Source organism: Haemaphysalis longicornis, unplaced genomic scaffold (assembly GCF_048455015.1).
Source record: "Haemaphysalis longicornis isolate Haplotype H1 unplaced genomic scaffold, Haemaphysalis longicornis Haplotype H1 scaffold_1, whole genome shotgun sequence".
In the NCBI taxonomy this organism is placed as follows: Eukaryota; Metazoa; Arthropoda; class Arachnida; order Ixodida; family Ixodidae; genus Haemaphysalis; species Haemaphysalis longicornis.
Genome location: NW_027526203.1, coordinates 23576923 through 23589959, shown reverse-complemented (window position 1 = coordinate 23589959; position 13037 = coordinate 23576923). Strand labels below are relative to the sequence as shown.

The following is a 13037-nucleotide window of genomic DNA, read 5'->3' as shown; positions in this document are numbered from 1 at the left end:
CTGGCAAAATCAAATAACTGGCAAAATCGGCTGCCGGCGCGCCGCCGGCAGCCGATCGCGGAGGCCGTGCGCCGGTCAAAGAGTGTGTTCGCACTGCCCCCGCCGCCCTATCTGATATGTTTAATCGCCGCTCTGCTGGCGTGTCATGCTCGACGAGACGGTCTTCAAAAGGCATCGCCGCGAGCTCGACATGTAGGTGGCGACAGCGTCGCGCTGCTAGTGTGGATGCTCCGCTGAGCGGCCCGTAAGAATGCACACTGTGGGCGCGCTTCGTGCCTTTTTCGCGCCGTCTGTGCGCACGAAAGGTTCAAACAAGAATGGTATGCTGTAGTTCGGTTCCTCAACGTTCAATGTATAGCATGGAAGCGGCAGTCAGTTTTTATTACTACGCAAAAAAAAAAAAAAAAAGCGATGACTCATCGGGAATCTCAGAATGGCCGTAATTGTGACAATGAACTTGTACGCTGTGGCTCGTAGCAAACTCGATCTTTCCAGACTATGGCTTTGAGTCTTCAATAAAAGTATAAATAGAAATAAATCAGGAAGCCTCGATCTCTAAAATTCAGTTTACAACGGTAATCTCAATCGCTTTCACTGGTAGCATGACGCATTCTTGCATTTCTGGGATGCCCTGAAATGGTAACACTACTTAACTGCCCCGAAATGCTTTCTAAGAGCTTACAATATTTTTTGTGTGTTCAAAAGGCAACATAAAATTACTGAATTTTGATCAGTGCAGAGATATAAATGTGACCGCTCTAACGGGTCTTTTAAATGAAATTTTAACGACTCTGAAGGAAGGTTTGATGAATATCGGTTTCGGATCACTTATTTACGGCTTTCGTCGCAAGTGAACTTGCGAATTGAAATGTCAACGCACGCAGCATGTTTAGCTAGGTTTTCGCAAAGTGACAAGCAGGTTTACAGTGTGCAAACCAAGTTCATGAAAATTACGCACAAAATGCCACATGACAGACGAAAACACACAACTGCTTAATTTTACCGAAATATCCCCCCTAAATACTCTTGCGCATCCATAGAAACGTATTTTAAATAATACGTAAAATTAGCAATTAGATACAGTTGAATAAATGTTTATTCCTCCTCATCAATATAAACAACGACTGTCCAAAAATGGTATTTATTTTAGAAAAGGTACGGAAAGGACACGATCACACAGGCGCTTGCGGGTGTAAAATACGTGTCCGGTAATGTATGGGCGATAGCGCACGGGTCGTGTGCAGTGTAAATGTTTTTGTTTGTTTCTTCTTTCTATAAGGACACAGCGCAATTTTACAAGGGTGTGGAATTTGCACGTGTATGCACAGGTCTTGTCGCTTCTTACCCGTTTCGCGTACTAAACTTTTATCCTTTAAATAATCACCCCGCCACCTTCAAAAAGCACCCTTCGACGTTCCCGAAACGGCAGACGACTGCACTCAACAATACGAAAAGTGCAATGTGTGGAAGCAATGTTTATAACACGTTTCACACTCAAGCGGTGACCAGGGCGAAGATGTTTCGTGGAATTAAACCAGCGCATTAACCCGCAACGGCCACTGATTATTGCGTTTCTAGAGGAAATGCGCAAGCAGAGGTAACTATGTCATTGCTTACTGCCAAACGAGCACACATATTGGTTTGTTTGTCGTGTGCAGCACGCGTCTTGCGCCGTACGCAACGTGAAAAAGCAGACGACGCGAGAGCGCCATCCACACTAGGAGCGGTTCGTCCCGCCGCCGCCAGGGGCCGACTGTGTTCGCGCTCAGAGCGAACAGAGGGGCGCTGGTTGCATTGCCGCTCGCAGGCATCAGCGGCGACCGAATCCGCGAAGCTGCGCGCGCCGGGAAACGTGCCTTGTTGCGCGCTGTAAAGGGCGGCATAAGATTGTAGGCCGCTGCGATTTTGCATAGCATGTCATTGCGAATTTCCGATATAATTAATTGTGAGCCGGCAACAAAATTGCCATGTACAATATAGAAAGCACATTCACAGACATTTTCGTTATTCGGGAAAAATCTCAATTACGAGATTTCTTCTTTTATTTTGGGTTTGTCCCAAGTTATTGCTGCTGGTCAGTCCAGGTCTGCTCTGAAGAAGGGGAAATAACCAATGTCCTTGCGGTGGAAATTTTGTATAGAACACCGTAAAGAATAGGTACAATCGTTTCCTGCTATTACAGCGGGCCTCATAGGGCGCATATTTTGTTGTCGCATTAAAACCGACGTTGTTATTTTTAACGAGCACCTCCTATTAGTTAAGAAAGTGTCGCAGATTTAAATTGATTGATTGATTGTAGGGTTTAACGCGCCGACGCAACGCAGGCGATGAGGCGCGCCATAGTGGAGGGCTCCGGATTAATTTTGACCACCTGGGGATCTTTAACGTGCGCCGAAATCTCGTACACACAGGCGTTTTTGCTTTTCGCCTCCATCAGAAAAGCGGCCGCCGCGGCCGGGAATCGAACCCGCGACCTCGTGCTCAGCAGCGCAACGCCTTAGCCACTGAGCCCGCAGATTTAAATTAAACTCCGTATTTAATTGAAAGGTGGCTTCACCGCATGACTCAAAAGTCTTGCAGAAAAGCGCCGTCAAGGCCCCAAAATGACCAATGGCAAGTATAGTCGTCATAACCGATGGTGACCATACTCTTAATCGGTTAATTTGGTACAAAATCTCATGGCAGCTATCCTGCTCAACGGGCACGAAAGGGTTAATGAAAAAAACAAAATATGCACCCTATGAGGCCCGCTGTAATAGCAGGAAACGATTGTACCTATTCTTTACGGTGTTCTCTTATACAGAATTTCCGCCGCATGGACTTTTTGTATTTCCCTTTCTTCAGAGCAGACCTCAACTGACCAGCAGCAATAATTTAGGACAAACCCAAAATTAAGCAAGAAATCTCGTAAGCGAGATTTTTTTGCCGAACAATGAAAATGTCTGTGGATGTGCTTTCTATATTGTACATGGCAGTTTTGTCCGGCATACAATTAATTATATTTTCTGGTAACTTCTGGTGTACGTAACTTCTGGTGTACCGCAGGGCAGCGTTTTAGGCCCTTTACTCTTTTTAATTTATATCAACGACTTGGGTACAAATTTAACATCATGCATTCGGCTCTTTGCTGATGATTGCATTATATACCGTAAAATAAATAATTCTGATGATCATCTAGCCCTTCAAAATGACCTTAATCTGATTTCAAGCTGGTGTGACACCTGGCTGATGTCACTAAATTTAAATAAATGTAATGTAATGATTTTTAGCCGTAAACGTATTAACTCTGATTTTCCGTATACCATAAACAGTAACTTGCTAACACGGACGTCGTCGTACAAATATCTTGGCATCATTCTCACTCCCAATTTGTCTTGGTCGGTCCACATCTCTAGCATATGCGCAAAAGCTTCTCGATCACTTTTTTACCTACGACGCAACTTACGCAATTCCCCGTCTAGTGTTCGCAAACTTGCTTTTCTAACATTCGTCCTTCCACAGCTAGAATTTGCTTCTTCTATTTGGTCTCCTCATCAAAACTATCTAATTGACATGATTGAGTCTATTCAGAATCGAGCTGCTCGTTTCATATCATCTAATTACGACCGATACGCTAGCATCACCCAGATTAAACATGAATGCTCCCTTCAACCGTTACACACACGTCGCTCCCTAGCACTTTTATGCCTATTTCATAAATATATTTATTTCTCGAGATCATCTGAGTTTAATCTTCACCACCCATTTACCATGTCACGTAGACTGCACAACCAGTTCAGCTTCTCACGCATTTATGGTTCCACGCATGCCTTTAATTCATCTGCCCTCCCACGTGCAATACGCCTTTGGAATGATCTCCCCGACGTTATCGCATCTGTTTCATGCCACGAAATATTTCGACGCCATTTATCTGATCATTACGCACCGTAATGTTTTCACTTTACAATTTTTGTATACCTTTTATTTCATATGTTTCTGGCTTTTAGCGATATTCATTATCTCCGAAATGCGCATGTTGGCTGTGTCTTTCATGAATTCCTGTACCTTTGATTGTATACATACCTACGTGCAGTGGCTATAATACCATTTTTGTTAACTTCAGTTCACATTCTTGACTTGTGTTTTTCCTTCTTCAAACATTGTATTTGCTGTGTTTTGACTTCTTACTTGTGTTTATTTTCTTGCCTTGTGGCATTTTTTTGTTTCTCTGTCGGTAGTTCCCCTTTACAAATTATGTGCTCCCCCTTACGCTATGCCCTTCCATGGGCCTGTAAGGTATCCTGAATAAATAAATAAATAAATAAATAAATAAATAAATAAATAAATAAATAAATAAATAAATAAATATCGCAATGACATGCTATGCAAAACCGCAGCGGCCTACAATTTTATGCCGCCCTTTACAGCGCGCAACAAGGCACGCTTCCCGGCGCGCGTAGCTTCGTCCAGCTCACGGATTCGGTCGCCGCTGATGCCTGCGAGCGGCAATGCAACCAGCGCTCCTCTATAGCCCAGCGCGGACTTTTGAAGACCGTCTCGCCAAGCGTGACCGGCCAGCAGAGCGGCAATTAAACATATCACATAGGGCAGCGGGGGCAGTGCGAACACACTCTTTGACCGGCGCTCCTTGGTTCCCGTCGGCGCCCACACGCGGCGCAGCGATGCAGTTCGGCCACCGCTCCCGTGCTCCGTTTACTTCTGCGCCGACCTGTACATGCCCTATACGAGCAGGCATTAGATAATCATCATGTTATTGCCCTGCAGTGGCTTCCAGCTCAGTGTGGTGTAGCCGGCAACGACGAAGACTACCGAGCTGCCGCTTCCGCTCATCGGAAGGTGAGAAGAGATCAGAGAGAGAGAGAGAGAGAGAGAGAGAGAGAGAGAGAGAGAGAGAGAGAGAGAGAGAGAGAGAGAGAGAGAGAGAGAGAGAGAGAAGCGCGCCAATCCACCCTCTGAAGGTGGTTGGAAAGCGAAGCTGTAAATGGCGCCCACAACGATTACCCATGCGACGTCACTTGAATTCACTCACGCACGTGGCTCTACAAAGAGTGAAACCAGAGACAAACAAATCCGCTTAACCACAGCTTATATTACTTCAAAGATATTTTTTGCTAAGGTTAAATCAATGCATGATTCATAAACGGTGGTTGGTTGAAGCACGTGAGTGGAAACTCTTTTTTTATGAAATGAAAAAAAGCTCAAACCCGATGTTTGGCAATCTCAGTTCTCCTCCGTCTCTGCCGCCGCCGACGGAGGCACAAACCGGCGGCAGAGACGGATGAGAAGTGAAATGCCATGCATAGGTGAGCTTCCTTAATTTTTACCAACTCCTGGCGCATGCGCAAGGCGCGCACATGGCCGCTACACGGGCCGGGGGCGGAGCGCAAGGCGGCATGAGAGGTCGCGTAACGCTATCACGTGGCATTCAGCGAGAACGCAGGGGGTGGACCCGGAGATGTGCTCGGTGAGTCCACCATCTGTCTCCTCCGTCTACGCGTAGGCTCTAAGCTCAATAGGTAAGACATCGGGCTCTCGCTCTTGTTTCTCTATTCGTTCCAGGTTCGATTCCTCAGTAACTTTTTTTTATTTGTTCTAGGGAGTTTTCTGTTGACACCAACCCCCGCGACAGAACCCTTGGGGGGGGGGGGGGGGTAGAGGTAAAAAGCTTTGCTTTAAAACACTTCATTCTGGAGACACCGGGTTCAGGCTAGGGAGGGGGGTGGCCTTAGCCCGGATGGCCCAAGCGAGCTGCGGAGGGGACGAGGTGTGGGTGGGAGTGCTGTAGGTGCGTGCTTTGTGGGAAGGAGTAGGCTTGGAGAGTGCGCCACATCTATGCTTCCTCTATCGTAAGTTTGGCGTTGGGCAGGAGGTAGTGTTTTGCGGGTGAGGCATTAGTTTTCCGCGTTCGCCCTGGGCTGACCCTGGCAGCAAAACTTACATGCCGCTGCATGCGGCCGGCACGGACTGCAGATTCGGGTTCCAAGCAGCCCGTGTAAACGGAATGAAACCGGCGTGCATCGGATGCGACTCCATGTGGCCTGCACGAAAGCTTTCGTTTGTAAGCTTCGGCACACGTCCTCTCCCTATGCCAAACCTGTGCACTTCGAATACACAGTCCGCGCGTGTCCTCGTGACGAGCTCGAACTAAACACTACTAGCACTTGTCTGGGTACACGCCCCTGTCCGCCCACATTTTTGTCCGAAACTTGGTGTGTGGTAGGTAACTCCGGGAACGGCGTGTCGCGCAACCGAGGCGCTGTTAAATTATTATTTATTGCGTGAGCAATAGATGTGAAATGGCGTAAATTTTCGTGTTGCTCCGTCAGCAGAGCGGGCGGGAAAAAAAGTAAAGTCGATATAGCTTGTAAACGCGGTGTTCTTTCTCTTAGGGACAATGTGCTCGACAATGCAGTGTTTCGCCGGAGGCACTTGCACTGTTTACGACCTAAAGAGGTTTTTCCAGTTGAGTCCCGCAGGAAGCGGAGCATAGCTTTAGTTCCGAAGGATCTATATCTCTTTTTCACCTACCTTCCCCCCTCGCTAGCTTCCCTGCGTGCTGCGGGGGGTGGGAGCGCTCGCTTGGTCGCTGGGGACCTTGTCCAGGCGGCAACGGTGACGCTCCAGCATGTTTTTCGCGTCCACTGCAGGGCTGAGAAGACGTAAAAAATACGGAATGTGTTCGAAAGCGAAGATAGGTTCAAACGAGTGAACAACGGAAGGAGCGAGATTATCTCGCATTCCTAACCATCCACCAACAGTTGTTCTCTTTTCTTTTCTTTTCTTTTCTTTTCTTTTCTTTTTTTCTTATGGGGGACGAGGGAGAGTTTATTGCTCCGAAGCCAGGCACCCGGGCCGTGAGACACGCCGCAAGACTGCAGATTAATTTGGACCCCCTGGAGATCTTTAACATGCGCCGAAATCTCGACCTACGGATGTTTTCGATTTTCACCTCCGTCTGAAAAGAAGCCACAACGTGGTGTGCCAGAGCACCCGGCCCAAATTCGTTGCACGGGGCGACGCGCCGACAACGGAGCCGATTCACGCCTCGACCAAAACAGATCAAACCGCCCGCGGCCGGCAGGCCCAAACTTGTATCGCCGCAGAGTCGCCTCTCCTTTTTCTGTCGTGGTGGCTCGGGGGAATCATGCCTCGAGTGAACGACCAGCGGCAGACATGCCGCTACATGCTTGGAGACGGTTCCGCGGAGACGGCGACGGCGTCGCCTTCCCTTTCCCCGCTGGGGCGGCTCGGCTGACGCAACCGCTTCGCATCCATTCGTCGATTTTCAAATTTCAGCCAGCGAGAGTCCTGATTGGAGCTATTCAACGGACTCCCGGGAGTATAAAACCCGCTCGGAAGCGCAGCGAGCGCGGTACTTATCGGCGGCACTTTTCGGAGGCACGGAGTGGAGACGTGCCGTCGCGTTTGTGCGAGCCATGTAGCGCCTTTGTTGCCCTTGTGCATACTCTATATAAATGTTGCTTCAACTCTTCGTCCGCTCGAGAACTTCATCGCTCTGCTCTGCGCCGCGTCGATAGCGGACGGAGCAAGGCAACGTCGCTACACCGGTGACTGCGCTCGGATGGCCAGTCGCAACAGTGGTGGCTGCGGTGAGCGGGCCCAGTCCCAAGAGTGGTGGCAGCGCGCTGGGAAGGCCAGTCCCAACAAGCGGCAAGGATCAAAGCGTCGTCCTTGGGCTCAGCAGCACAGCGTCGCTGCTGAGCATACGCTGCAGGTCAAAGGCGCTGTTAACATCTCTTAGGGACGATGTGAATGCAGCGCTTCGCCTGATGGTTCGTAGGCGTCCCCCGTGCGCGTTTGAGTACTTATATATTTATGCGCGTGTGAGGGCTAACTTTTTACATCACATTCACCCCCATATAGCGTAGCAAGACGGGCGTATAGTCTGGCTCACCTCGTCAGATTATAGTTTTTTTTTCTCTCTCTCTCCAGCAAACGCATTCCAGGTTCAGGGCAGACGTTTGGATATGCTCATTTCAGCGCACCTCAGTGGGCTAGGCGGGCTCGCTTGGTGCCCACACAAGGTAATAAACGCGTCAGGTAGAGGCTTAGTATGGGTGAGGATCAACGCTGGTTAGTATAAATAAAGGGAAATCTGCGGGCCCGGGCAATGCGTAAGTATACATTATTGGCGTTGCACTTTGCTCGTCGTGCAAATGAGTGCTTTCACTACTTACTTCGTGCGTGGGAGCACTTTAAGAGCGATAGCAGTAGACAGAAAAAAAGCGGAGCTGCGCGATTGTATCGTCGCAGTTGACGCCCCTTCCAGCATCTTCTTTGCTTTCGTGGCAGCTTTCTGTAAGGTGGCTATCAAATGCGTTTAGTGCGGCAACTGAAAGGAAGCCGGTCCATGTACAGCCCGATGATGCCGGAGGGACGTCGCTCAAGACTGCAAACAGTGCCCCAACCGGGAAAGAGAGAAAAATATTTCTAGAGTGTCTCCAAGTTATCTGAAGAGGATTAATATTTGGTTCGGGTACATCGCTGCCACCTGACTGGACGCGCCTGTTAACTGCGTACTAAAAGCATTTCATTCCTTGCGGAAAGCTGAAAAAAAAGGGACCCTTAAAACGCAACAAGACGTGTCTTCTTTCTTGATTTGGGCTACGGGTGTTGCAGGGTTTTCTTCCGGACCGAAGACATGCGGCTACGATGAAAGCGAGGACGCACTCCGGCCTGGCGGTGCTGCTGCTGCTGCTCGTCCCCCTCTGTGGCCACCGCACAGGTAAAGAGGCCTGCTCTCCCGACGCGGTCGCAGGTAGAGGTCGTGTGCCCGAATCAGCGGTCTATCAGCTGCGATGCCACGTCTGACGGGACACCATTGCGAGAACGGTGCTGACGCGTACGGATTAACTTTCGGAATCGCGAGCTTGCGGGCAATCGCGGACGATGGGGAGGCGGAGTGCGGGTGATTAGCGCTCTTTTAAAAATGATAGTCTTTCTTAGGCTACCTAAAACTTTGATCTGTCGGTCTGTCTGGCGGGCCGGCGAATCAGCCAGTAATGTTGCTGGTGAGCCTGCAGTCTTTAGTAAATTGCTGACTCACTGGGAATCGGTTGCTCAGTGATTCGGTGAACAATCAGTGAAACCTCCGTGTGCCACTGACGGGAAGTCTCTGATGATGATGATGATGCGTTGTTTAGTGCCGCAAGGTCTATCCGGCCAAGGTAGTCAAGAAAAGACGACTAAACCGCGACGCGTACATTACTAGTGAACCGCAGGTACATCAAGTGACCTGGTGAATTGGAGGGAGCTGTCGAGAGAAGGAGAGGGGAGAGTGAGGGTGGTACAGGTGGGGAGAGACAAGAGGGGGAGACGAGAAGAAAAAAAGACGATGAGAAGCAGGAGAAGGAAGTGGATAGTTGGATAGAGAGAGAGAGAGAGAGAGAGAGAGAGAGAGAGAGAGAGAGAGAGAGAGAGAGAGAGAGAGAGTTGAATAGAGATAAACGCGGACTAGGAAACAGAGTGCAGCGGGAGGGAAACGGGTGGGGACAAGTGCAAAGGAAATGGTAATGGGTAGGGGGAGGGGTGGGAATGGGGTGGAGAGAAAAGTGGGATGGGAGGACAGGACGGAGAGGGATGAGAGGGGGCGACCGTGAGGAAAAACACGAGTAGGGAGGAAGAGAAAGATGAGTGTAGTGGGAATAGAGAGTAAATGAGGGAGAGGGGTAGATAAAGACAGGAAGAGAGAAGGGAGGAGGGGGTGTGGAAAAGTGGAGCAGGAGTGTGGGGAAGTGGGTGGGAAGAAGTGGAAATGGGTAAAGGAAAAAAATGACCGCGTATCTGCTCCTTTCGTTGAAAATGTCGACGAAAGACGGTAGCCGACTGGTGCCCCTGCCAAGTTAATGCCTCCCTTGTCTTTACTCTCACCTCTAATGCTGTTCATCTCCCTTCTCGTTCCTCTCAAGATAACACGCTAGAGGTTTGCTCACTTACCGCGTTCCACTGCTCCAAGTAGGGTGCGTCGTTGCCAGCGCTGCCGTACGGCGGAGACGCGCGCGAATCGAGGCACCCTACTACAACGTTTATAGAACCACGTTGCCCTATACTCCACGGCCATTCCAAGCAGAACGTGGAACCTATTTAGTGGAACCTCTCGTTGCTTTTGCCGTTTGATTTCTTAAAATGCCGCCAGAAACTATAGTGGCGCGGGCAACAGCAGGCGACGGTTTTCTGCACTTGATGTAGTATTTCATTTGCAATCGCAAAAACCAAGCATCCAAAAATTTTAACAAAGGAACAGTGCAAATATCACTTATGTATTGATTTTCTGCCTGATATTTCCGTAATATCCTGTTCTTGTTCAACAATGCTGACAAGTATGAGCATTGACACCGGACTTCGACGTTTGGATTTGGCTGTGGGTATATAAGACTACTGCGAAGCTGGCTGAATCGAGTCACAGAGAGACAGACATACAGACAGACCAAAATGTCTGCGTTTAAGTAGCCCAAGAAAGACTATCGTCTTTGAAATGTGATATGAAAAGGCAGGGGAGAGATAGTGCGCAATTGTCGGGCGAATTATAAGAGGGACAGGGGAAGAGGGGATGGGAGGAGGCAGGAAAGGAGAAGTGGAGGAGCGGAACGGGGTCAGAGTAGTGGGGATGAGAGAGGGAGCATGATAGAGTGGGTGAGAGGGTACGATATCGGGAATAAGATGACCAAAAGATACCTTGATGTGCGTATGCATGTTACAGGAAAAAATGTTACACGAAATGTTTATTTATTTTTCTCGGTTGCGTGTATTAGAACCCTTACGCCGCTGTATTTGCTTTTTTTTAACCATTCACTGTATTTACTGCGCTGGCAGCTCTTGTTTCGCGTTATGGCATGTCAAAGCAGTGTTAACGTATCTGTTCATGTGATTGTATTGATTGTATCGTGCCTTATATTTGCATTTTTTTTGTTTTGACCCACCGGTGGCTCAGTGGCTAAGGCGTTGCGCTTCTGAGCACGAGGTCGCGGGTTCTATTCCCGGCCGCGGCGGCCGCTTTTCTGATGGAGGCGAAAAGCAAAAACGCCCGTGTGTACGAGATTTCGGCGCACGATAAAGATCCCCAGGTGGTCAAAATTAATCCGGAGCCCTCCACTACGGCGCGCCTCATCGCCTGCGTTGCGTCGGCGCGTTAAACCCCACAATCAATCAATCAATCAATCAATCAATCAATGTTTCCCACTCCCCTCTGTAATACGACTGCGCTTGAGGGCGAAATAAATGAAATGAAAATGAAAATGAAATGAATATGTGCAAGTGCACGAGCCATGGCAGCAGTGGAGTAGTCTGGAACGGTCTTCTAAATATATATTTGTGTTCAGCCGTTCTTTCCCTGGTCTTTTGGCCAGACAGACAGACAGACAGACAGACACAGATTTTCGCGTTTAGGTTGCTCAAAAAAAAGGCTATCGTCTTTAAAACAAACGCGAAAAGAACGGGCCAGCTTGAGAACCCTGAGTAGTATGGGAAACAACCATGGGCTCAACGCAATTTCCCATTTCGTAGTCCCGGTAAGTGAAAAGTGTGGTAGTTACCATGGAAACCAAACTGTAAATATAACGGTAGCTACGTACCTCAACCTAACGGAAACGACGAACTGAAAACTAATGGGCACTTGAATCGACCCCATGGCTGCTTTGCATACTACTCAGGGTTCCCCTACAGGAAGATGGTCTAATTTTTTTCACACGAGGGGGGTACTCAAGTCAATCAATCAATCAATCAATCAATCAATCAATCAACCAATGATGGAGATTTTGTGGTTCTAGACACTAGAGCGCGTTTTATTTTTCGGCGTCTGAAATAGACAGTTTTCGTTTTTTAAGGCATGCTGTGGCTTTTCAAACTCACTCTTGATCCAAACACCAATTATTTTAAGTAGGAACGCTTTATCAACTTCGAACATCTTATTGTAATAAATAAATTTATTATGTGTTTGGTTACGGAAGCTATAAATCGTACCCTCTGCATGTAACTTGAACTGCACTGTATGCCATCACGCGTGATACAGTCGAAATTTACATAGGGAATATTAATCAAATTATTGTAAGGAAGGAATTCGCTCGTCGTTACTAAACTACAATATTCTGATAGGAATGCGTCAGAGACAAGTTCCAAAAATAACTCAAACAAGGCGAATTGGGAATTGCGTAACGATTAGCCTTTGCAGGCGGGTCGGATAAATGACTCGAATGGCGGCCGGACTCAACAGAGCCTAGCACTTTGTACCACTTCATCCAGTTTTTTGTTTTGCCTTGTTTTAGAGTCATGATTTTTCTAATCGTTCGAGGACCAGGAGGGGGAAACTAAGCCCCTTCATTTAAAAAAAAAGGGTGGGCGTAGGCTCAAGCCCTTGCGACCCCCCCCCCACACACACACACACACTTCGGGAGCGCCTGTAGATATGTACATATTCTCTAACCATGTTTGGGATGTACATTGCATACAGCTTCGCTGGTCACGCGTCCACCTTCACAGAGGAAAATAATGGCTCAGAGTCGGTAAAACGCTTTCCTATAACACAGCTTTCGTACTTTCAGCCTTATCCTGCCTCGCCCGAGCGGGATTTGAAGAGAACTACTGCGATGTTCCGAAGTCTAAGCCCACCCCTCTTGTCTCCGATCTGTTTGTAAAGAGAATGTCTCGGCAGTTCTCAGATGTACCTAGTTTCAGTTGAAATATCGAATTAGCCAAAACGTTTTACTGACTACATGTTCCCTAATCTGTGGCTTATGTCCTGGTCCCTTATTAACATTATATTATAACGGTCTCATTGGCATATTTGATATCCCTATCTGGTGATGTTTGAAATAGGTATAGTTTCCGAACACTGAATGACTTGATATGTGTTTGCTAATTAAATACTCACTCTGTCTTTACTTGATATAGCCTACTTTGCAATGTTGATGCATATTTTCTACCTGATTTTACTCCTGAGTGTGTTTTTAGCCAATTCAGTCTTCGGAGTCTGTGTAAAATATACATAAAAGCTTGTACGAAAGAGAACTTACTTTTGGACC

General features: G+C 48.0%; 1 protein-coding gene across 1 annotated transcript in view; it reads left to right on the top strand.

The window, feature by feature from the left end:
• Positions 1–13037, top strand: part of LOC144175525 (uncharacterized) — a 64521-nt gene that overhangs the window by 38371 nt on the left and 13113 nt on the right. The window contains exon 2 of the mRNA XM_077704604.1: positions 8641–8746. Within this exon, the coding sequence (XP_077560730.1) occupies positions 8641–8746 (106 nt within the window). The remainder of the gene's footprint in view (positions 1–8640; positions 8747–13037) is intronic.